This window comes from Dama dama, chromosome 14 (assembly GCF_033118175.1).
Source record: "Dama dama isolate Ldn47 chromosome 14, ASM3311817v1, whole genome shotgun sequence".
Classification (NCBI taxonomy): domain Eukaryota; kingdom Metazoa; phylum Chordata; class Mammalia; order Artiodactyla; family Cervidae; genus Dama; species Dama dama.
This window is the reverse complement of record NC_083694.1, coordinates 19,724,462-19,747,010: the sequence shown is the minus strand read 5'-3', so window position 1 is coordinate 19,747,010 and position 22,549 is coordinate 19,724,462. Positions and strand designations below refer to the sequence as shown.

General features: G+C 40.5%; 1 protein-coding gene across 3 annotated transcripts in view; it reads right to left on the bottom strand.

Moving 5' to 3' along the window:
* The window catches only part of RRP15 (ribosomal RNA processing 15 homolog), a 55,634-nt gene extending 33,926 nt beyond the window's left edge, over positions 1-21,708 (bottom strand). Inside the window, exons 1-5 of one of the 3 annotated variants that reach the window (XM_061160047.1) lie at positions 21,561-21,708; positions 20,897-21,240; positions 9,548-9,822; positions 6,941-7,038; positions 4,379-4,580 (exon numbers count right to left, since the gene is read on the bottom strand). In XM_061160047.1, coding sequence (XP_061016030.1) covers positions 4,379-4,580; positions 6,941-7,038; positions 9,548-9,822; positions 20,897-21,092 — 771 coding nt within the window. In that variant the 5' untranslated portion in view covers positions 21,093-21,240; positions 21,561-21,708. Of the gene's footprint in view, positions 1-4,378; positions 4,581-6,940; positions 7,039-9,547; positions 9,823-20,896; positions 21,295-21,560 lie in introns of those variants that run through there. The other 2 variants (XM_061160045.1, XM_061160048.1) reach the window with 2 other exon arrangements.
* Between the last annotated feature and the right edge of the window lie 841 nt (positions 21,709-22,549).

Sequence of the window (22,549 nt, the reverse complement as noted above, 5' to 3'; positions counted from 1 at the left end):
TCACAGTTCTTAGCTTCCTAGTGTCTGCAGTTTAGGGATACACAGAAGGAAATCATACAGAGTGAAGTTAAGTGGGACAGAGAAAGACAGTGATATGATATCGCTTACATGTGGAATGTAAAAAAAAATGTCACAAATGAACTTATACACAAAAGAGAAGCAGAGGCACAGATGTAGAAAACAAACTTACGATTTGATTACCTGAGGGGAAAGGGGAAGGAGGGATACACTGGGAGATTAGCACTGACACACACACTACTGTACATGAAATGGGTAACTGATAAGGACCTGCTATACAGCACAGAGAAGTCTATCTGATACTTTGTAATGACCTATATGGGAAAAGAATCCAACTATACTTTAATAAAAATTTTAAAAAATAAAATACACACTTAAAAAACAAAAAGAAGATTGTGGCATCTGGTCTTATCACTTCACGGCAAACAGATGGGGAAATATGGAAACAATGTCAGATTTCATTTTTGTGGGCTCCAAAATTACTGTGGACAATGACTGCAGCCATGAAATTGAAAGACGCTTGCTCTTTACAAGAAATGCAATGACAAATCTAGACAGCGTATTAAAAAGCAGAAACATCACTTTGGACAAAGATCCATCTAGTCAAAAGCTACGGTTTTCCAGTAGTCATGCACAGAGGTGAGAGTTGGACCATAAAAGAAGGCTGAGCACTGAAGAACTGATGCTTTTGAACTGCAGTGCTAGAGAAGACTCTTGAGAGTCCCTTGGACAGCAAGGTAATCAAACCAGTCAATCCTAAAGGAAATCAACCGTGAATATTCATGAAAAGGACTGATGCTCAAGCTGTAACTCCAATACTCTGGCCATCTGATGTGAACAGCCAACTCACTGGAAAAGACCCTGATGTTGGGAAAGACTGAGGGCAGGAGGAGAGGGAGGTGACAGAGGATGAGATGGTTGGATGGCATCACCAACTCAATGGACATGAGTTTGAGCAAACTCCAGGAGACAGTGAATGACAGGGAAGCCTGGTGTGCTGCAGTCCACAGGGATGCAAAGAGTCGGACACAACTGAGCAAGTGAACAACCACCATTCAACCCACTGCATGTATCCAACCAATACATCAATTAAAAACATGAGGATACCTAAACCCTTTCCCAGAAAGCTACTGGTAAATGTAACTATCCAAATGAGAGAGAAAGTCAAGAGAAAAGACGACATTTAATCCCAGAGGCAGAGGCTGCTGCCCAGGAAAGAGACAGGGAACGCCCAGGACAGCAATAAAGCAGAGTTGCGGGCAGACCGTGCGCACCAGGCGGAGACCACCCGTCTGGCCTGCAGCAGGGCGGTCGTGGAGAAAGCAGGACTGAGCGGGGTTAAGGGTTCCTTCTGCAGAGTGTAGGAAGGCTCTGGTGCATACGACTAAGCAAATGAGAAGAGGCAGCCATTAGTCCCAGGAAAACAGAAACTACAAGGAAATAAAGAAAATAATATTACCGTGCATTACGCTGCACAGCAATGAACAGTGTTCGTAGTGAATACTGATTCAGCCAAAATATGAATATATCATGTTAGAAAGACCAAGTATTAGATGTGTGGGGGTGAAGGAATATTAAGAATGCCAATTCTTCATCTTCCATTAAAGATAATAACATTGAGAGTGAGATAGTATAAATATTATTTAATATACGGAGGTAGATATGTAGAAAGATTTACTATCATTACTTTGGGGTGAGGGAATGAAACAAGGGGTAGAGGCAGATGGGGAAGGGTACTGGCTATTTTATTTTGAAACTGTGTTCCTACTGCTTTGAAAACAAAATTAAACAAAATATAATGATGCAGCAAAAAAAAGAAAAGGTTCTGAGAAAAGGAATTTGTTCAGGGCCATGACACAGTTAAGAAATATTTGTCACAATGTCTCAAAGTTTCCAACAGCTTGCAGGAGTATGGAAATTCTTGAAACAGGGTTCTTCAAAAAAAATAAATAAGTTTCCAAAGTCGTAAGTCTTCCTAAGAAGTCAAATACAAATCCTAAGAAGTCAAATACAAACAATCAAATGAGAACCACACACCCGACCAACAGCACTCCAGAAGTATGCTGACTCACAGATCCACCCTCTATGTTACATTATTATAACTCTACCCAGGTTTGCTTAATGTAACACTACCGGCTCCTTTTCATCTTTGAACTTTATAAATGTCACAACCATAAATAACTGGTGTAACCAGGTATAGGAGTTCAAGATATAATCCAGACTGGTATCTGGGAAGATATCTGCCAGTGAATCCACGCTGGCATGGAATGGAATCTGAAGATTGCACAATATTAAGAATATGAGATTAAAAGCCTGTGTTCTGAATACACCCAGAGAGGGACAATGAGCAGCTTCCATAAAAGCTCTTCTGGCAAGCTTGTATGAGGAGAGAAGGAGAGGCTATTAGGAAATTGTGTAGCAGCAATGGTGCTAGGACAAGGTGAAATAGAAAAGGGAAATCTTACCCTCTACTTAATTAATATCCTCCTTTATCTAGTTCATTAATGTCTGACTCACTGGCACACCAAATCTATTCCCACTTTGGCCTTCCTTCCGCCTCTTCAGTTGCCTTAAAAGTCCACCTACTTCAACTAGACACAGACTAAACTGCTCTATGTCCTAAATGGATATTGGCTACTTTGAACTTCTCTGCACAAATAGGGAAAGCCACTTAATTACAGCTGTTATACTCAGTGTAACTGACAATAACAAACAATCTAAACGGACCAGTTTAAAATCTCTATGTTGTCATACTACTCTTATTTACTTATTTCCTTGAGGTTGTATGTCTACCTGAATTGTAAGTCTTTAAAAGATACAGGACAGCACCAGGTACAAATAGGTACTTAAAAGTTTTCCTATAAATGTAAGAAAACAAACATTTTTAAAAGAAAGAAAATGTGCCAGAGTTATCACTGGTGTGGGGTAGGTAGCCCTAGAAATAAATTTTTAAAGCCAAGCTACTTTGGTTAACATCTCAAGCAGTTTTCTACCTTGTCGCAGATTACTACCATGCCTGTGATCACTGAAGTAGGAAAAATTGAAGGTCAAGAGCAAAAAAGCAAATGGTAACAAAGAAAATACAATGATGCCACTGAAAAGAACCCTTCATGTATTTTCATAACTCAGGAAAAAATTAATCCCAAAGCAAAAACAAATGTTTCTATTAAAAGTTACTTCGAAACCAACAAGGAAAAGGGGGAAAAAAAACCTTTTTCCTTTTCCATCAGCTCTTTCTCATTCAGTGCTGCTCAATATTTCTCCAATTCTTACCATAAAACATTCTTTATCATGAGTGAGGACAGTCTGTTAAGACTTTTTTAACTAAAAAGTATAAATGCCCAATCATAGCACTCATGTCTTCATAATTACTTCTGACAAACTTTGAAAGGCAGCACTAGTGAGCACACTTACATAAATATCAAAAGTCCTTTTCATATTCAGAAGATAAATCAAATTCAAACAGCTTAGAAAATTTTTGTCAAAATTAGATAAAATAGCAACTTAATCAAGAAACTTGAAAAACACTTCAACTCTAGAAGAGCATGGAATTCCTAAATGCCCTTCTTGCCAGTTTGTTTTCCCAAAATACAAACAAAAACTTATAATAGAAACTCTAGCTTCCTGATTGAAGTTCTCTTTGTTGGCAACAGAAACCAAGCCTTCAAATACTACTATGTACTTTGCTTTAATTTAAAAAGTAAATAAGCCCTTTTGAGAGTAAAGCACATTTCAGAACCTTTCACCTGGTACAGTAAAAAGAAAGCTATTGGGATTCATAGGTCAGAGGGCTGGAGAAGCAGAGCTGCATGCCAAAGATCATGAAAAGCATTTACGTTATCTCCCAGCCAGCCAAGTATCATCAAAGCTGCCTCAGCACAAGGATGAGTTCTCATCATACTTCCTAAAGCTCCAATTCTTCATTTTAGAACTATGCACCATGGCAATTACCTCTGTGGGTTAACAGTCTCAATTGAAGCTATATTCCTCACTTGACCTTCTATTCTACAAAATGCACAAAATGCAGGATTTCAGATAGGAGACCGTCCTATCTCTAAAAAATTTACCTAAATCTACCAGTTCCTGAGTTTTAACAGCAATGCCCTGGCATCTGTAACTGGCAACTTCCATATTGAATAAGTCATCATGAAACATAAGAATACAGAGTTAAAGCAGGCTGTGGGCATGTGGAAATCTTAATAACATCTGAAAAGAAAAAAATATTAATTCCATAGTACGCTTTTTTAATTTGGCTGCATCAGGTCTTGGTTGTGGCACGCAGGTACAGTATGCTTTTCAACCTCCAAACTCTAAGAGCTGACATCCATCTGATGTGCTGAATCTTCTGTAGAAGTCTTACCTGTTTGGCTTTCGAGTTCTTCCCAGCAGAAGTCTTCTCACTTGCATTTCCGTCCATCCCTCTCAGAACACTGATGAAGTCCTTCTTGGAAACCGAGGATATCAACTTAGCTCGTTTTCTAATAGAGCCTCCAGCTTCTTTAACCTTCTCATCTACATTCTTTTGATGCTTTTGAACGGCATTAAATAACTGCACCACACCCCTATGGAACACAAATGACCAGAATAATGTCATTATGTAACAATTACACTAGAACACAAACTCTTGAGGACAGGCGCGATCTATTTTCACTGCTCAGAAAAGAGGCAGTCATCTAATACACGCTCAAGTGAAGAGCATGGAAAAAATCTGCAAAGCGAACATACATTTCAATGAATGAATGTAAGTATCTGAATAGAGGATAAATACATGTGAGTTGATGTGTGGTTTTTCTCAGCTTCAATCTTTCTAATCAACTTTGGAACAAACATCTACTTCTCAAAATCTAATTATATAATGGCTGAAGACTTTAAGTGTCACTGGGATGAGCACAGGCTTTACAGTTAGCTATCTAATTATCTGACGCTACAAAGATCTCCTGGATCTTGATTTTACCTGTGAATGGAAAAAATAATACTAAGAAGCTTAGAAAGTATTCAGCAAGTCTTATTATATAAAACTAATTTTTTTTAAAGTTTATTTGAAGTATTTTGTTCTGCAGTTAAACTCATTGAAATTCTGAAGATTAAGACTTGTGGTGTCCATTATAGTAGTCACAGGCCACATGCAGCAAGTGAACACATAACCTACATAACCAGAACAATGTTGCAGTGTGCTCCAAGTTTAAAATACACACTAGATTTTAAAGACAGTATGAGAAAAAAAATTTTTAATTTCATTAATACTTGTTTTATATTTATTACATGTTGAAATAATTTGAATATATTGAGGTAAACAAAATTAATCATTGACTTTAATTTCACTTCTTTGTTTTTACTTTTTTCAAGGAGGCGCTCAGAAAATTTTAAGTTGCACGTGTGGCTCACACTGGATTTCTAGTCGATTTCTACTGGCCAGCACTGGTTCACACCACCGACACCCCTTCCAGCTCTAAGCTTCTACCGTCTTTTCATGTTGCTGCTGTAACCATCATCGGGGGAGGCGCCCCGCCACAGGTGCTGAGCATCCCCGCACGCTCCTGCTGGGTTCGGAGGAGCACAAGGCCTGACTGCTCTTTACCAGCCGTCTCTCGGGGCTGTGTCTGCGGTATGCAACCTTGAGAGATGAGGTAATGTCTCCCCCCAGACAAAGAGCAGGCTTGTTACCGTTCCCCATAAAAGCAACGGATCCCCAGGTACAGAGTTCCTCTCCTGTAACACAACCCACCGCATACACAGGCATGGATCGAGGGCACCTGCGCTGCCCCGGGGGACACAGGGAACCGGTGGGGATGTGGAGCTCTGGCGACGGCTTCAGCCGTGAGTAACAGTCCTTCGTCTCTGATCTACAAGCGTCTGTCCTCTGCCAGCATCCAAGAAACCTCGCCAACCTAGCTTATTTGTCTGTAAGATGGGTAAAATTCCATACGCTTCACAGCGGGGCAGGGACCACGGCGCTGAGAGGGAGATGCCCAGGGTATAAAATGTAAGTGCACTTACTCTCTGGCACCCATCCTGTACTCTTCTCAGCTCTGCGTGGGTATTAATTCATGTAATTCTCAGAGAAATCCTATAGCGTAGGTATAACGTTCTCTGTTTCCACGGATAAATAAACTGAGACAGAAGGAAATTAAGTAACTGCCCCGGGACACCCAGCTAGTCAGTCAGCGCTGGGATCGGTTAGCCGTCTGGCTCTGCCCTCACTCCCTCAACCATCCAGCCTCACTGGCTCACCATCCAACACCCAGATGGATTGCCATAGGCAGCTCAAAGTTAAAGGGAATTTCACTGAATGTTACTGCTGTATTCTTTAAATGGTAACCCAACTGCTACCTCCTTCATGGAGCCTTCCTCAACTCCATACACAACCTCCCATCAGATGCTCCCAAAACACAGGACATAGCTTTACTCCCAAAGAGACTAGAACCCCCACAGGCAAGTGGGCAAGGACCGTGCAGCAGCCACCAGATTCTATTTATCTCCGGGCACAGAGGGCATCAACTAAATGTTGGTGCCAGTATTTAAAAAAAAAATGCTGAGTGAAAGGACGGCACAAAGCTGCTATAATGTGTAATTTGTTAGGTCATAAATATAGTGCAAAATAACAAAAACAATCACCTCATGCCATAAACTTAGATAAGCATCCTAAGAGAAACACAGGTAGAGGTCTGATTATAATGTTCTCGTGACCATAAAACACAAGATGATCTGAAATAGGTTCATATCAAATACACACTTAGCCCATTAGACACTTGCCTCACGAGATCTCCAAAATCTGTGGCTGAATCCAGTATTAGGTAGGCAGGCTGAGATGTAAATCACTTGGCTCTGACCAGGCAGAGCTTAAGAATCAAACCTCGTCAGAAATGGATCACTACAAAGCTTTAGTGCACTTAGTTTTTAAAGGGCAAGAACACTGCCTTACCTCGTAGCAATTCTCTGAAGATTTCTCTCCGTTTCTTTGTCTTTGACAACATCTGGCTTTACTCTGCACATCATTTCCCATTCCCGCTTCTTATCAAGCTGTGTTATAAATAGTGTTATGTGAAAGAACATTAGGCATTTTTGAAAGCGCAGCACACTTTGATATGATACTCTGTGAAAGGACAAAGGTAATAAATCACTCGAGCTCTAGTCGTCACAGGGCCTTTCAGAAGCCCACCCTTTCAGGGGTCCGGCTCCGGGAGCCTGCGGTTAGCACGCGGCGTGTCATGTGAGACGCACCCAGTGAGCAGCCGGCAGGCTCTCTGACAGCAGGGGCCTGGAGCACCGCCAGTGTGCGGAGCCAGGAGGGCCAGGCTGGGGGTGAGGGAGCCCTGTGCCCAACCTGCCATCGCCAGAAGCCTCAGAAGGCAGCATCAGCAAGGCGCCAAACCACCCTCTTCCGTAACCATGAGTTTAAACACCGCGTCTTTTTATTTTTAGAAACTGACTTCCCCAGCGGCCGGAATTATTAAGAACTTGTATCAGCTTTTAAAAGAACAGCATTGGGTCCTATTAGCACTGTAACAGATAGAACCTATTTAAACAGTGACTGTTCTTCTTTCCTCTTATGGCACATCTGGCCACTGTCCTTGCTGTATATGGCTTACCAGTCACAAACTACAGCAAGCTGACTCCCTGTGATAATGCAGATTGCAGATATAGAAACAGATTAGGAAATAAGAATATCTCACAGACAACATCATCTCATTCAAAACTGTTCTCAGGGGGTTTCCTGGTCTCAGGTCCTTGATTTGATACACTTGCTTCTCCAGGTCCCCCAGGTCCCCCGCTCAGGTCAACGTATCACCAAACATCAAATATACTGAATATGATGAACTAATTATCAAGAAGCTGGTAATAAGCATCAAAATCAGGAAGAACCAGTGGGAAAAAGTCTCCTTTTTATCTTTTCCTTTTCTTCATTCATCTGATCTCTAACTTTGTATTTTCTTCATTCATCTGATCTCTAACTCTGTATTAACGAAAACATCTGTTCACAGTAAAACCAAATCTTTGCTCTTGTTATATTCTGAAGCCTTTTTAAAGAAATAGCTTCTTCCCCAAATCGGATATTTTAACTATAATGAAATTCACTGTCAGATTATACCAGAAATAAAAAACCTTACTTCTGAGTTTAAAATAGTCAATCCTTAATTATCTCTTGTACCCAGGGGATAACAGGCATGCATGATCCCCAGGTATTTTTTAACTCTGAAAGGTATTTCTCTACTTATAATTAGAAATAGGTAGCCAATATTCTGGAAGCCAATAATATTTAATATTAAGAAACAAACACAATTTACACAGACTCTACCCAGAAATACATACTCCAGAGCATTTGTGGCTGCTGGGTCGTGTTCCTGGTATGAACACACGTGCTTTCATGCATTACGTGGACAGCATCAGCTCTAGCACGCAAAGCTTTGGCCCAGAGCAGAGTCAGGAATTTCTTTCTGTTGGCTTTAAAATGTTATTCTCTTACTGAAACATTGGCACTAGGGGTAATTAAGGATTCTGATATTTTTAAAGCCTCCTCTAGTTTTTTCCAGATTAAAAAGAAAAACAAAGGTTCAAATTTTAAGTCGAAAAGCTATCAGTAAGACTTAGAGACAAAGTTGATCTTAAATAAAGTACAATGAGAATATTGAATTAGTAATAGAGTACGTTCTAAGAGCAGCACTTGAAAAGTTCCATCTTTATACAGCCTCCAACAGAGAGCACCCAGTATTAGGAACAAGGAAAACATTCATCTTGAAACAAGATAAGGGGATGGTGAACTTAAAAGGAAACAAACGCAAACTGGAACTTAAGTTTTCTCTCCTTTTTATGTATAAAGTACCTCTTGGAAATAAGTACTTTTATATTGTCAGTATGACTGTATAAAGTTATTTTTCTTTCATTAGAAAATAATACTATTTCAGCGGCAAAATAGTTTAGACGTATTATTGTCCTACTGTTCATTTATTATTGTTTATCTTTGTAATATACAACAGCAAACTTAAAGTCCAACTTCTGGCCTTTCATTAGCAGACAGCACCAGTCTAGCTTCTTCCATCAGTTGTTTAACAAAAGATATAATGAACTCAAGTTTATCCATCAGTAAAATAGTTTGTTTTCAGAACTGCAACCAACCCTGTCAATGACATCATCACAGATTTATATCATAAAATAGATTTTAAGCTAAAAGTAACTAATATGATTCTATTAGTTCAGAGTTAACTTTATTAATAAAGTTAGCATCTGGACAGGTAAGCTGAATAAAATATTCAAACCCAGGAGTCACTGGCACATGTATAAGTACTTCACTTTGAAAAGGATACATTTCCTTGGAGTTCACATTTTTATTGTTTTGCTTAGATGAATAAAAAACGTGCTCAAGAGAACGATTCAGACTAGGTTTCTGAACACAACCTTGGTTTATCCACTCACAGATACAACACAAGTTACAAACTGGAATGTTAACTGGATAAACACTGAAAGGAACAATTCGGTACCAATGAGAACTAGCCTTGACACCCCAATGTACAGAACAATTGGTAGGACACACCTGTTTCCTTTTCTCTAGTCTCTCTTGTTTTAACTTCTCTTTTTCCTTTTCCAGCTCTCTGTTTCGGACCAGGATGGTGGGTTTGCTCTCGGGAATCTTCTTGTTCAGGATTCTAGCCATGGCATCTGCCCAGCCCGCGTTAGTCCCCACACTAGCCTCTGCAGCACTGTCATTGTCATCCTCGCGGGGTTCAGCTTCATCTTCGATGTCAGCTTCTACTGCGTCATCACCAGAGGAAAAGTGATCTTTTTCCAATCCACAGCTTCCGAGAGAACCTAACAGTAGAAACAAACTGAACTTTAATACTGGAGGCAGAGTTTGGCAAGGACACGGTGAGACCCCCAGGTGCCTTCCTAAGGCTAATGGTTCTCCCTCTGTCTCCATCCTTATTTCCAAGGGCCACAGCTGCAGTGACAGTGGAGAATGGAGGACCCTCCATCCTCCTGTCACCTACCCGCAAAGACCTGGCGCGGCCATGCGGCCAGGGGAGGCCAGGCCGCCACAGCATCAGCACCCAGGCCCCAGGGAATGGAAGTAAATCCAACAGCCTCAGGGCGTCCTGTGGTCAGTGGTGACAGATGCTGCCCTGGGGCTGCTGCAGGGTGTGTGCAAACCCACAGGCTTTTAACTGCGTTATTAAACTACTTGAAGAGACTAACAAATATTATTTTAAAAACAAGTAACAACAAAAAACTTCAATCTGTCAAGAAAATGGAATAGTGTTTCCATGGCACAGAGAAGTCAGAGTAAGTTCTCTGAGGGCTTTGGTCCTGATGCTTAAAATCCTGAATCCCGGTACTGAAAACTCTAAACACTTGTTTCCTTTTATAGAATCTGCCTATAACATTAATAAACTGGGTGTTGCAACATTTTTGAAAAAATGATCTAATGAAGTGACATGTGCCCCAAATTTGACTGCACTGCTGGACGGCCAAATGAAAATATCAAGTTTTGAGTGAAGGATACAAATTTGTACACTGTGGAGGTGGACCATGCAGACCACCCAGAACCACCCAAAGAAGCATACACATGATACTATGTCATCTGCAAGATTAAAACAGCTGAGATCAGAGGGGTGGCCAAAACACAATCCAGTTGGTGGCCTCGCTTGAAAACCAACTTGCTGAGAACCCCTGGGTACTTTAAGTTTTGCAGTCTGTCTCAAATTCTGAAGCTCACGGTAGCTTAACAAGAGCACAAGCGCCAGCGAAATCTGTGTGCAACTGTATACCAGAGCCTTCTGAAGCACTTCTGCTTTGCTCTTCAAAAACCTGCGGAACTCTATTAAGAAATACTTCAAAAGTAATTTTATATTACCTCATGGCTACGATCAAAGAGAATGGAACGGACTGTATAGTCAGCTCTTCCACTCTGAGTGATCCTCCCTAACCTCTTGACTTGAAGTCATGAATTAAGACAGAACTGCTTTAATGACTTGACTTAATCATCACTACACTTGCTTTTTGGTATTACATTTGACTAATATCTTTGTTTTTTTGATTGCTGAGAACTCATGAAACAAAAAGATGGAAAACTATTTAATACATTTCAAACAAAAATTTGCAGCATATTAGAAAATGGCAAATAAAAATATATAAAACAAATCAGTTTATACATATATAAAATGAGTCTCAAGCATAGAAGTAAAAATGAAGTATCTTCAAAAAGTAACAGAATACATAAAATTAAACACGGAGAGCAAAATAATACTTTAAAAAAGCATGATCTTACATAAAGTATGTTAATGGTATCAAAAAAATTAAAGGAAATGATAAAGAAGCAAGCTGCTACTGCTGCTGCTAAGTCGCTTCAGTCGTGTCCGACTCTGTGCGACCCCATAGACGGCAGCCCACCAGGCTCCTCTGTCCCTGGGATTCTCCAGGCAAGAATACTGGAGTGGGTTGCTATTTCCTTCTCTAAAAGAAGCAAGAATCATTAATAATTCTACGGCCCTAATGTGTTTCGTATTTCTTAAAAAAGAAAAAAAAATTTTGAAAGAGAACTTAATTTGATGCATAATTTGAAGCCTCCACTGTATCCTGTATGCCTGGCAAATTTAAGAAATCTGAGGTGACAAGGATGTGACATGCAGATTTAGGTGATATAAAAACGCTCACTCTCTGCAAGAGAAAGTATACAAATTTTGCCAAACAAAAGCTGAAAGCCCTACTATTCAATGAAAATCTGTGTGTCTACTATATGCCAGATTCCAAAGCCCAGAAGCATCTCCTAGGACCAGCGTTCCCTGGAAAGTACACTGAGAAACACTCTGGGGAATGTAGTTAGGTGAAAAACATGTATGTTAATACAGAATATGTTTATTCCTCAGAGTCAGCAGCACTGGACAGGTACTAACAACAAAATAAACAATTTTTTGAAAAGTACTTCTTCTAGGCACGCATTCATCTAAATGTTAAGAGGCACAAAGGTTTGTGTCAATGAAGAATCTGAGTGATCAGCAGCAGAGGTTTTTCCTAGTTCCCGGTAAAAAATGTCAAAACTACAACACTGACACCTAGTGTTTTGTCCTAATGAAGTCACACACAAACTGCAGTGAATTTCACATTTTCACCAACACTGTAAAGGCAGCCAAAGACTTTCTGGTTGTATAAGCCACTGCAGTTCTCCATTTCTAAACCTGGGCTATTTTTCTTTGGTTTGTTTCTTACCCAGTTTGACTACCACAACATGCATGCTACGGACGGACACAATAAATTCATGAAGTTTTATAATACCATTTCATACAACCTGCACTTACCCCACCAATTAAAAAAAAAAAAAATTCCAGAAGAATTTGCTGCAGTCATGGCTTTTTATTATATTTTTAAGACACCCTAACGCAGAAGTTTTCAGTCATGCACTCATGGCCAATGGAAATGATGGTATTTTCTAGAAATAAATTTAAATATGTCAATGTTATGCGGTCAGCTAGCATACTACAAAACAAAGCTTTCTTTTGGAATACCAAAGCAAATCACTACACAAGTCAGAAAATAGAACTGACCCTTAAAAATTTACCGTGGCCAGTGAAGATGAGATTTTTTTGAATTTACAACAAACTGATATTCAACAGAAGTGGATGTAACCCAGGGATCTAAAGGCCCCAGATAAGCAAAAAATTCCTTTGAAGTCCTGGGTGTTGTTTTAAACATTAACTCTAATTTTGCATTCTATTTTAAAAACCTGGAAATTAAGGAAGGGCGACAAAGAATGCTTACTGGAAGTAATAACTAACGGTTCCAACAGAACACTGTGCTTATGGAAATGTTCTCTTATCACCGCTGCCCACCAACCACAAGAGCCTAGTGGGTCCTTCACATGCGGCTAGTACAATGAAGTCACTGAATTTTTTTTTAACTTGACGAAGTTTTAATTACTTCAGCGTGACTAGTGGCCACATTGGGCAGGGCAAGGTTAGACTTCTGAGGTAACCAGGTAGGCAGAGGCATCTCTCCATCTCTTGCTGTACTTTCTCCAAACTTCCACTAGCCTTTCAAACTTGCCATCTGTCCGTCATCCCAGATGCGGTGAGCTGCTGGCAGAAAAGTGAGTTATTTTCCTTAGCCTTTGGAACTGGGATAAAGTTTTTTAAAAAACTCACCGTCCTTCAATATCTACCAAGTACTCGTGAACGAAGATGAAGGAGCAAATGAACAATCTAGATTTTCCCCTTGAAGAAGTCAAATATTTAGCAGGATACTAATAGAAAATTTTGGTTTAAAATTTGTAAGCATTCTTCTAATAGAAAAATAACGAAGAAAAGGTTTAGGGGTATCTTTTACAAAGATGATTTCAAGTTATTTCTTAAAGGTAAAGTAAGAGCTGGAATGACAAGAGAAGGAAAAGGCCAAAGAAGTAAAATTCTACAATAAGGCCAACCGAAAGAGGCATGGGCAAGATCACTGAATCTAGAACCGAAACATTCTAAATTTGAGTCAATGTTCTGTAATAAAATTAAAATTAGTATTGTAATCATCACTACGACACTCCAGGCAGAAGAAACCAGCATGTCCAAAAAGCATGGAGATGTTGAAGAAGGTAAGATATCTATAAAATTTAAAGAAGTTCATATAGGCTGAAACTGGAGATGTGGGGATTGAATAGTAAGAACTGGGTATGAAAAGCTGGTTAGTTTATATAAATAAGCCGGTCTGATTTATCATCCAAGAAAAAAAACATACATCAAGCCCCAGGTTCTGCACTACAGGTGTGTACTTCCAGCAAGCAGCCAAACTGCTAATGCTATTTTCACCTCCCACTTACCTCAGATATCTCCTTCTAAGAAAGTTTCTCTACTGGATTAAGAAGGTCGTTCTTTTAAAATACAATTATCATCTGGGAGCATTAAGGATATTGCTTAACCTTGATCTTACGTCACACCTTTAGAGTTTACTCTAAATCAGACAGAACTTATAAAAATTTGAGATCAGTTAGTAGTGGTTAAAGAGTAAAGACACAGAACTCAGGCTGCCTGATTCAATCTTAACTCCAGACACAAACCTACGTGACTTTTCTGAAGGTTTTTACCTTCTCAATCTTAGTTTCCTCGTCTGTAAAAATGGCAATAAAACAGCACCTACTTCATGGGGTTTTATGGTAATTAACTCAGTTTCTTAAAAGAGTGCCTAGCCCATAGGGAACGTTTACAAGTCAATTACACCCCTCCCTGCCCCCCACTCCCATGCCCCTCAGGACATACACAATGTGGCTGCAGAGAAGACCGGAGCAAAGAACAAACAGCTCTAGTGGCTGGAATCTACAGGACTCACGAGGTGCTGAACGGAAAGCTTTACAGCACATGGGTTAAGCACTCAGAATATAAAAGGAGCAGATGTGGAGTTATGCCCCATTTCCATTACTTCCTACTAGCATAACCTTGGGCAAGTTACCTAACCCCCTGTGTCTCGGTAATCTGGGAACAAAAACAGTACCTATCTCACTAGGCTGTTATGATGATTAAATGGGATAAAACAGAAAAGCACTTATCACAGCTCTGGCACACAGCAGGTATTAAACAGATGACAACAATCAGAAGACAGACAAGGAGACTACGAACCTGGGAGCCAGAGGAGGGAGGCATCCCAAAAGTCCTAAAAAGGATTGACAAAAGACAGAGGCAGGGGGAATAAATTTTCCTTCTACTATAATTCCACCCAGTCTTGGCTATCCTCTAACCCATATGCCAGGTGTTCATGGTGAGCAAGACACCTTTGATTCTATTTCAGAAGCGGTCAATGTCTCTGTCCTACAGCTTTCCAAGCACTCTAAAACAGTGATGAATATTAACTAGCCAACAAGTGTTTAGGGCTAGGTACTATTTAAAGGGCTTTTTATGCATTATTACTTAATCCTCACAACACTCTCTGAGATGCCGCTATTATTCTATTTACAAAGAGAATGGTTCTGAAGCTTAGAAAAGTTTTAAAAATGTCCAGAGCCACAAGGTGAACAAGGCAGGGTGACAGGGTGCTGATTCCTAAGGCACTACATAGTTCTGATTCCAAGATTCAACTCAGACTAATGTACACTGAACTAATGCAGAGAACAGCCACAATACATTGGATTGGCCAAAAACTTCATCTGGGTTTATCCTACCAAAAACCTGAACAAACTTTTTGGCCAACTCAATAGCTTAATAAAGCCTGAATTAAAAGAGGAATTTCTCTCTAAGCCACAGCTAACCAGAACAGCCAGTGCTCACATCCCATTCTCATTTCACCCCTAGTCATACAGAGCTCCAGGAAACCACTGCTCCCCAGTCCAGGTATAAAGCATCTGTTCTATCACGCCACGTGCTCTTTCTTGCCCTTTACTACTTAATTTAGAGTATTCAAAATTGATACTTGAAAACTTTTTTAAAAAGCATTTACCTCTAAAAAAAAAAAAAAAAAAAAAGAAGTTACTCAGGTTTCCATAAAAATAGCCAAAAATAAAATGAAAGTTTTACCACGGGACAAACTGTCGGATGTGATTACTATGTGCTATCTGGGCAAGCCAGACAGAGCCTGGAAGTAGTCTGTTTCCTGAGCCTGTTCTATAAATTGCTAAACCACTCAAGTAGGACTATGATATACTTCGTTTCTTAGGCATGTTCCTTTGCTATTTTAAGTAACTTAAAGGATGCAGGAGGTTATAAGCTACAGTTTGATGAAAAGTTTATTTACTTGCTAGGTTATCGTATCTTAAATACTGCTTTGTAGTTTATCAAAAAAGGAAAGGATTGCTCCTAGGACCTTCTAACCTGGATTGTTATCAAGTCTTGTTTTAGAAGTACATAGCCATTATTCAAATATGTGACCAGAATAATTCAAAAAAAAAACGAAATTACCATTCCTCCCTACTAGTTTATAGACATATGGGCACATGCTATGCGGGAGCTGTCAATCACTTGATGGCACTGGACCAAGGCTTTTTTTACATGGGTTGATTTACTGACTAGAGCTTTTTTTTTTTAAATAAATATTACAATCTTAAGCAAGTAGGCACTGCATATAAACCTCCAACAGTGCATAAATTCTGTAGATCTGAGTAATTCAGTAGCTCAGAGGTAGAGGTTATCATTGTTGTTGTTTAGTCACTAAGTCACGTTTTGCAAGCTCGTGAACTGTAGCCCACAAAGCTCCTATGTACATGGGATTTCCCAGGCAAGAAAACTGGAACGGGTTGCCATGACTGCTCTTTATAATACTTGATATCATCACCACTGTTTTCATTTTTTTCACCTGAATTGATCTACTGACTGGAAAGGCTGTGTTTTTATTTAGACTACAAACGTAAGAGCCAAGCACACACGGTATCTAAACCACCACCAAGGTATTAATTCAAAAATCTAAGTAGTTCCAGGTTAACTCATTTAGGGGTGTCATCCTCTCCTTTATAATGCTTGCCATTTATGTATTACTCGAATGCTGACTACAGCATCTTACCTTACACATATCTCTGATTTGGGATCATTCGCAATTTTACTATGACCAAAGTTCAAACCCTACTGAAGAGTAAGTATTACAATTTACCAAAACTTACAGTCTCAATCATTTTGCTATCATTCAAGTTTATATCTCATATGACTTCTGCTAATCTGTAACCTCAATGATATCTGGCACATGAGAAAAGAGTGTAAAAATCACATTAAGAGAAGTTTCCAATTTTATAATAAATGGATGTCAAGTACTCCATCACATATCAGGATTCATGCCAAGTTCTGAAACACAGCTTTTACCAAGGCTTTAAGGTAATAGAACTAGGAAACTTCTGCAAAGTCTGACAAATAATATCCAAGAGTTTTACACTCATGAAAGCACAATTTTCTACCTTTCTTAAACGACATGTCAAAAGAAATTAAAGTCAGAAGATAAAAAATAAAAGTGCAAACAACACATAGGCTATACTCATGTTTTTCTAGGAAATATAAGTAGCATCTTGCTGAAGGAAGCTGCTTTCAAATGTTGATATAAGGCACATCCTTATCAATTTTTATGAACTAATTAAAATTCAAAGATAAGTCTCTGACTCAATTTCCTGACAAAATGAGCTGGTACACTTCAATAACAAGCCTGAAATGTGCATGCTGATTCCTCATGTGTCTGAAGTCTGCTTCAATCGCCTGCCTTTATAGTCTCTCAGAACCCAGGCTCTGTTCATTTTTGATAATATAGTTCTGCCAAGGCCACATGTACACAAATATCTGAGCTAGAAAAGCTATTTCCAGGGACTTTCCTAGTGGTCCAGTGGTTAAGAATCTGCTTTACAATGCAGGGGACACGGTTCAATCCCTGGCAGGGAGCTAAGATCCTGCATATTGTGGGGCAGCTAAACCCGCTTGCTGCAATTAATACTCGAAGCAGCCAAATAAATAAATAAATTTTTTAAAAAAGAGTAAAGCTGTTTTCATGCATCACCTTCCCAGAAATATCTGATTTCACAGGAGGAAAAAAATAATCCATTTCTTATACTAAATAGAAAATTCTGAGTTAAACCAAAGGAAAACATCTCCATCCAAAGGGCCTACATCACTGAATTTATTAAATAAAAGGCCTTTTATTATTTATCTTTATTGAAGAGACACATTCTAAATCCTGAAAGAAAAGGCAGAGGGAGACAACTAAATAGAAATCTAGAGAAGCTGGTTAAGACAAAGTGAAGGGAAAAAAAGAGTAGCTAGTGGGCCAGCATAGGCATGGTGAGGAGGGAGGAGGGCAAACATGTTCAAGAGGTGAGGAGTTCAGACACTGCGTCACCAGCAAGCTAGGCGGCAACAAGATGTGTGCCCGGAGGAGTAAACAGCCGTCAGGTCACATGCAGATCACCAGTGCACAGGGACATGGGCCATCCTCCTTATTCCCTGGATTCTGTTTTGAAGATGAAATCATGAACTCAGCTTGGCAAATATTAAGTGCACGCTATCTACAGAACAACTAGGCAGAGACAATCCATGACTGTCAAAATCACTATCACTGAAAAATAAATAGAACCACTATTAACACCGAATTTTACCAAGAAACATGATTGAATGGTTAATTATAGAGTAATAAGGACAGAATTAAGAGATAACATCTGGCATCTATGGACTGAAAAGTTTTCCACTGAGAGGCTTTCTACTATAATGGAAAACAGCATCACCAAGCCTCTGTCTCCTCATCTGGAAAACAGAAAGGCCATCAGCTCCCTTGTAGGGTTACCTGAGGAAATTCTAACCTCTTTTCTGGAGAAAGCACCAGCTTATAAACATCGCTGTTATCAAAGGCTGGAAGGCTTATTGGGTGGCCTAGAGATGGGATTAGCAGTTTTGTTAGATCGGAAAAGATGTCACGATCATGAGTCCAAATGTTTATGAGTAGGCTGTTGTTGTTTAGTCGCTAAATAGTGCCTGGCTCTTTGCAAACCTATGGACTGTAGCTCACCAGGCTCCTCTGTCCATGAGATTTCCCAAGCAAGGATACTGAAGTAGGTTGTCATTTTCGTCTCCAGGGGATCTTCCCAACCCAGGGATCAAATCTGCATCTCCTGCACTGGCAGGCGGATTCTTTACCACTGAGCTGAAAGGGTATGCTATTTATTTTATGGTTACCATGTACCAACCATTAAATTAAATGCTTCACATACATAAGCCCACTGAATCTTCACAACAATCCTGAGGAGACACTATTACCACCTCCATTTTATGGATGAACTGAGAAAAGTTCCCTCATAAGGAGCCCAAAGTCCCTCTGAAAGGCAGCACAAACACAGATGCCTCTTATACAACTGAGAAAAGAGTGATCATTTATTTCTGGAGATAATACACAGATTTTAGGAGAAAAGAAAGGAAAGGATGGGAGAAGAGAGGAAGGAAGGAAGACTACAGTTATAAATGGTGGTAAGAGTGCTATAAAATCTGACCACAAAAACACCCCTTAGTGATAGAACCTTAGAGAGTGGAACAAAAACCTGTCTCAAGACCATGGTCTGCTCATATCCAATTCTTGCTTAAGATTCTGTGGCCCTGCTCTTTTACTTTCCAGAAAGTTTTGCTTTGTTTGATCATTTCTGTGCTCCTGGTTCCTCAACCGCATCAGGGAGTTAGGGGTCAGAGTAAAAACTACAGAGCAAGCTCCAATACTAGCGGTGTCCTCTATCAACTTATCAGCTTATGCACTGTGGGAGCAAGATGTAAACTCTCTCCACCTCAGTTTCTTACAAGTAAAATGAGGATAATATTAACAATAACCCTGTCTTACAGGATTGTTATGAGAATTAAAGTGATACAGTATCTAAACTATTATTATTACTACCTACTTCTGCTAAAAGGAATATACCCCAAATTGATGGTGCTACAAATTTATTTGGAAGTTGGTTGTCTAGAAAATTTAATGCTTTCCTTCTGAAAAACATTTCGGGGGGGGGCCCTCCTGTCTTCACTGTACTTTCCTAATGCAAACCCTAGCAGAGCTTTGCAACTTTGCCTAATTGTTCTGGCACTCTACGGCAGTCACCACACAGTTAGAAGTGATTTTTATAAAGAAGTGTCATTCTCTTGCTTAAAATGTCTCAAGAGCTCCATACTGTCTACGGATAGAGAATCCAATCTTCTTCATAGGGCACGCAGGATCCTTTACAATCTGGCTTTATCCTGTTCCTAGTCTCAATAACACCTCTGAATAGCTAGGGCCACAGCCAACAATTCATTTCAACCTAACTAGCCATGTGTTTCAGGAGACTACATGGCACTATGTGTGCTTTCCCTATGTCTGAGGACACTGTGCTCTCCACCCCTAGACTTAGAAAACTAAGGCCCATATCCTTGGATTCTCCATTGGATATGATGAAATGATTCCATTCTCCATTGGATATGATGAAATGATTCCTTATTTATTTATTCAGCAAGAAAACTTATATTTAGTACCAAAATGTATAAGGGAGGCCCCATGAGAATAAAGATAAAGAAGACATGTTCCAGCACTTGAATAACTTGTATCCATAAGGAGAGAGACACGTTACAAGAAAAATAATCATACAATATGAGGTTTATGTGTAAGACTGAAGGAAGCAATGCCTCGACTGGGTTCTACAGGATATGGATTTCTCTGTCTCCATCCTTACTGTTAACTGGACCAGGATCATGAGAACTACCTTTGTAACTACCTCTCAATATATTAAGGAGCAATCTCTGAGCAGGAGGTCAGGGGTCGTCTGCGACCCCTGGTAACCTGAGAAGCCAGTGCCAAGAACGATGGTAAAGAGTAGCAGCATGGACACACCATAGTTGAAAGCCTCAAAATACATTTCCTTCCTTTCAGTATAAACGTCTCTGAAAGACATCTTTATCAACCGCTACTTTTATTTATTCTACTTTAACCATCTACGGTTCCCTCACTAGTATCTCATCCCTAAGTCCCCAACACACGCACGCACCTACTGCACAAGAAAATTCAAGTATACCATCCGTCTTCCTCTTTCTGCCTTTTCCTCCTTGCTCCCTATGGGCCTCTCTTGGACTTTCCCTCCTTGCTCCCTAGGAGACCCAACTCATTCTTGTAATCTTAGATATCGCCCTTCCTTTCGCCCCTTGCTACGATAAGCCTTTTTTTTTTTTTTTTTTTTGCTGCTATTAAAAAAGCAACAGATTCATCTTAATTACAGTGACAATGAAAATATCTAATAAAATAACTTGGAAGCTTTAACACGCGACAGCGGCCTTCCCCTGAACACCACTTTCTCAAACCTTCTCACAATGAGCCAAACTCGCTCCTTGACCGTTCTGGGGAGATGAAATTCGGGCTGCCAGCGGGAAATTCACTCGCACCCCCTGCTTCCCGCAAACTCAGCCCAGCCTTTTCTCTGAGCAGCCAAAGCTCAGCCCAAGTACGTTACCTTCATTATCGGAAGCGTCTTTGTCCTTATCTCCCAGCTCCGATGCTACTACCATTTTCATTCTCTTCTTCTTCCTTAGTGAATTTTTCAGCTTTTTCCCCGCACTCACACGTGAGTCGCCAACGGCCGCGGCCATGATTCCTAACCGGAAGCGTCCCGTTACATTTGCGTCCGGCAGTAACGGGAACTTCGGCATCTAGTTCGGCTGAAACAAGGTTCCAGTAAAACAAAGTTCCGGTGTAACAAGGTTCCGGGGCAGGGACATCTAGCGGGAGTTCGATCGATGGCTGGAGCTTCAGAATGCGGGGAAAGAGGACTTGTTGGTTGTCTTCCCGAGCTACCGGCTCCAATAAATAATAATAATAAATCAGTGAGTGTCAGTTCTCCGCTGAGTCTGCCAGCTCGCCCTGGTCCTGGCCCGCCGCCCCACTCTGCCCCCAACCCGACCCAGTCCACTTTCCTCCCGGTGGCCGCTTCCGTATCTGCCGCCTTATTTCTTGTTTGTTTATGGGGCTCGACGAATGTCCCGAACGTGCCCACTAAATGCGTTAGAAGATAGGAAGCGAGGAGATTCGCACGGTGGGATGATAATTAAGAGTATGAGAATGTCCTCCCTTCTGCCCGGATCACCACCAGCAAAGATGCATAACGCGCCAGCTCTTACTTGAAACGGATCAGATAAATCTCGCTGTGATTAACCCCTGAGTGGCTTCCAATTGCACACCGACAAGAATCTGGATTTCTTCCCCGGGGTCCTGGGTGTGAAGAACTCCAGCCACATCCTCCTGCCTCGGACCTAGCTCCGCCCGCGCGATGTAGACCGAGGCTGGAACAGCTCTGCCCTTGGCGAGGTGCCCCTGCCTCCCTCCCGGGGCCAGCTTCTCCCCGAGGTCAGCCTTTGTCGCCTGCTTTCCCAGGCGCCCCGCTTTCCCCAAAGCTGCTACCACAATCCGCCGCTACTTCTTTTCCCTGACTTGTCGGCTCCTCGTCAGTAAGGACCATAGTTCATGCACCATCCTACCCCCAAGGCCAGCAACGGGGCCTGGCCCGAGGTAGGAACTCGGACATCCATTTTTAGAAGCGATAAGTGAATGAATGACAAATACCGTTCACAAAGTTAATGAGTCGAAGGGATAATGTAGCATATTCTTATATCGTGTTCCATAGGCCGGACATAGTCTAAAGGCTTTCTGAAAGCTTAGCATTTTCTTGGAAGAGCATTTCTTGTGTGTTTTTTTTTTTTAATACCCAAAATTTCTAAAGGGGGAGGGAGCACACTTTTTCTTTGGGTGCTGTATCTCTCTGCTTCTTTTAACTGCTATTATTATATTCTTTAGAGTTCTCTTCACTTATTAGCCCAGTCCCTTGTTATTCCGATCCTCTGTGGAATTCACGGGATCTTCCCAACCCAGGGACTGAACCCAGGTCTCCTGCATTGCAGGCAGATTCTTTACTGTCTGAGCCACAGAGCTCAAACTTACATTAAAATTTGTGATCAATTTCCTAAGTGGTATCCATCTCATGATTGCCTTGACTGATACAAAGTTAGAATGGATGTTGTGATGGAAATATTATCAGTTCCCAACTACTGTCCCTGCCAGCCTACAGCACTGTTAAAAGTTCCACTAAAGGTAATTCATTTTTTAAAGAGTG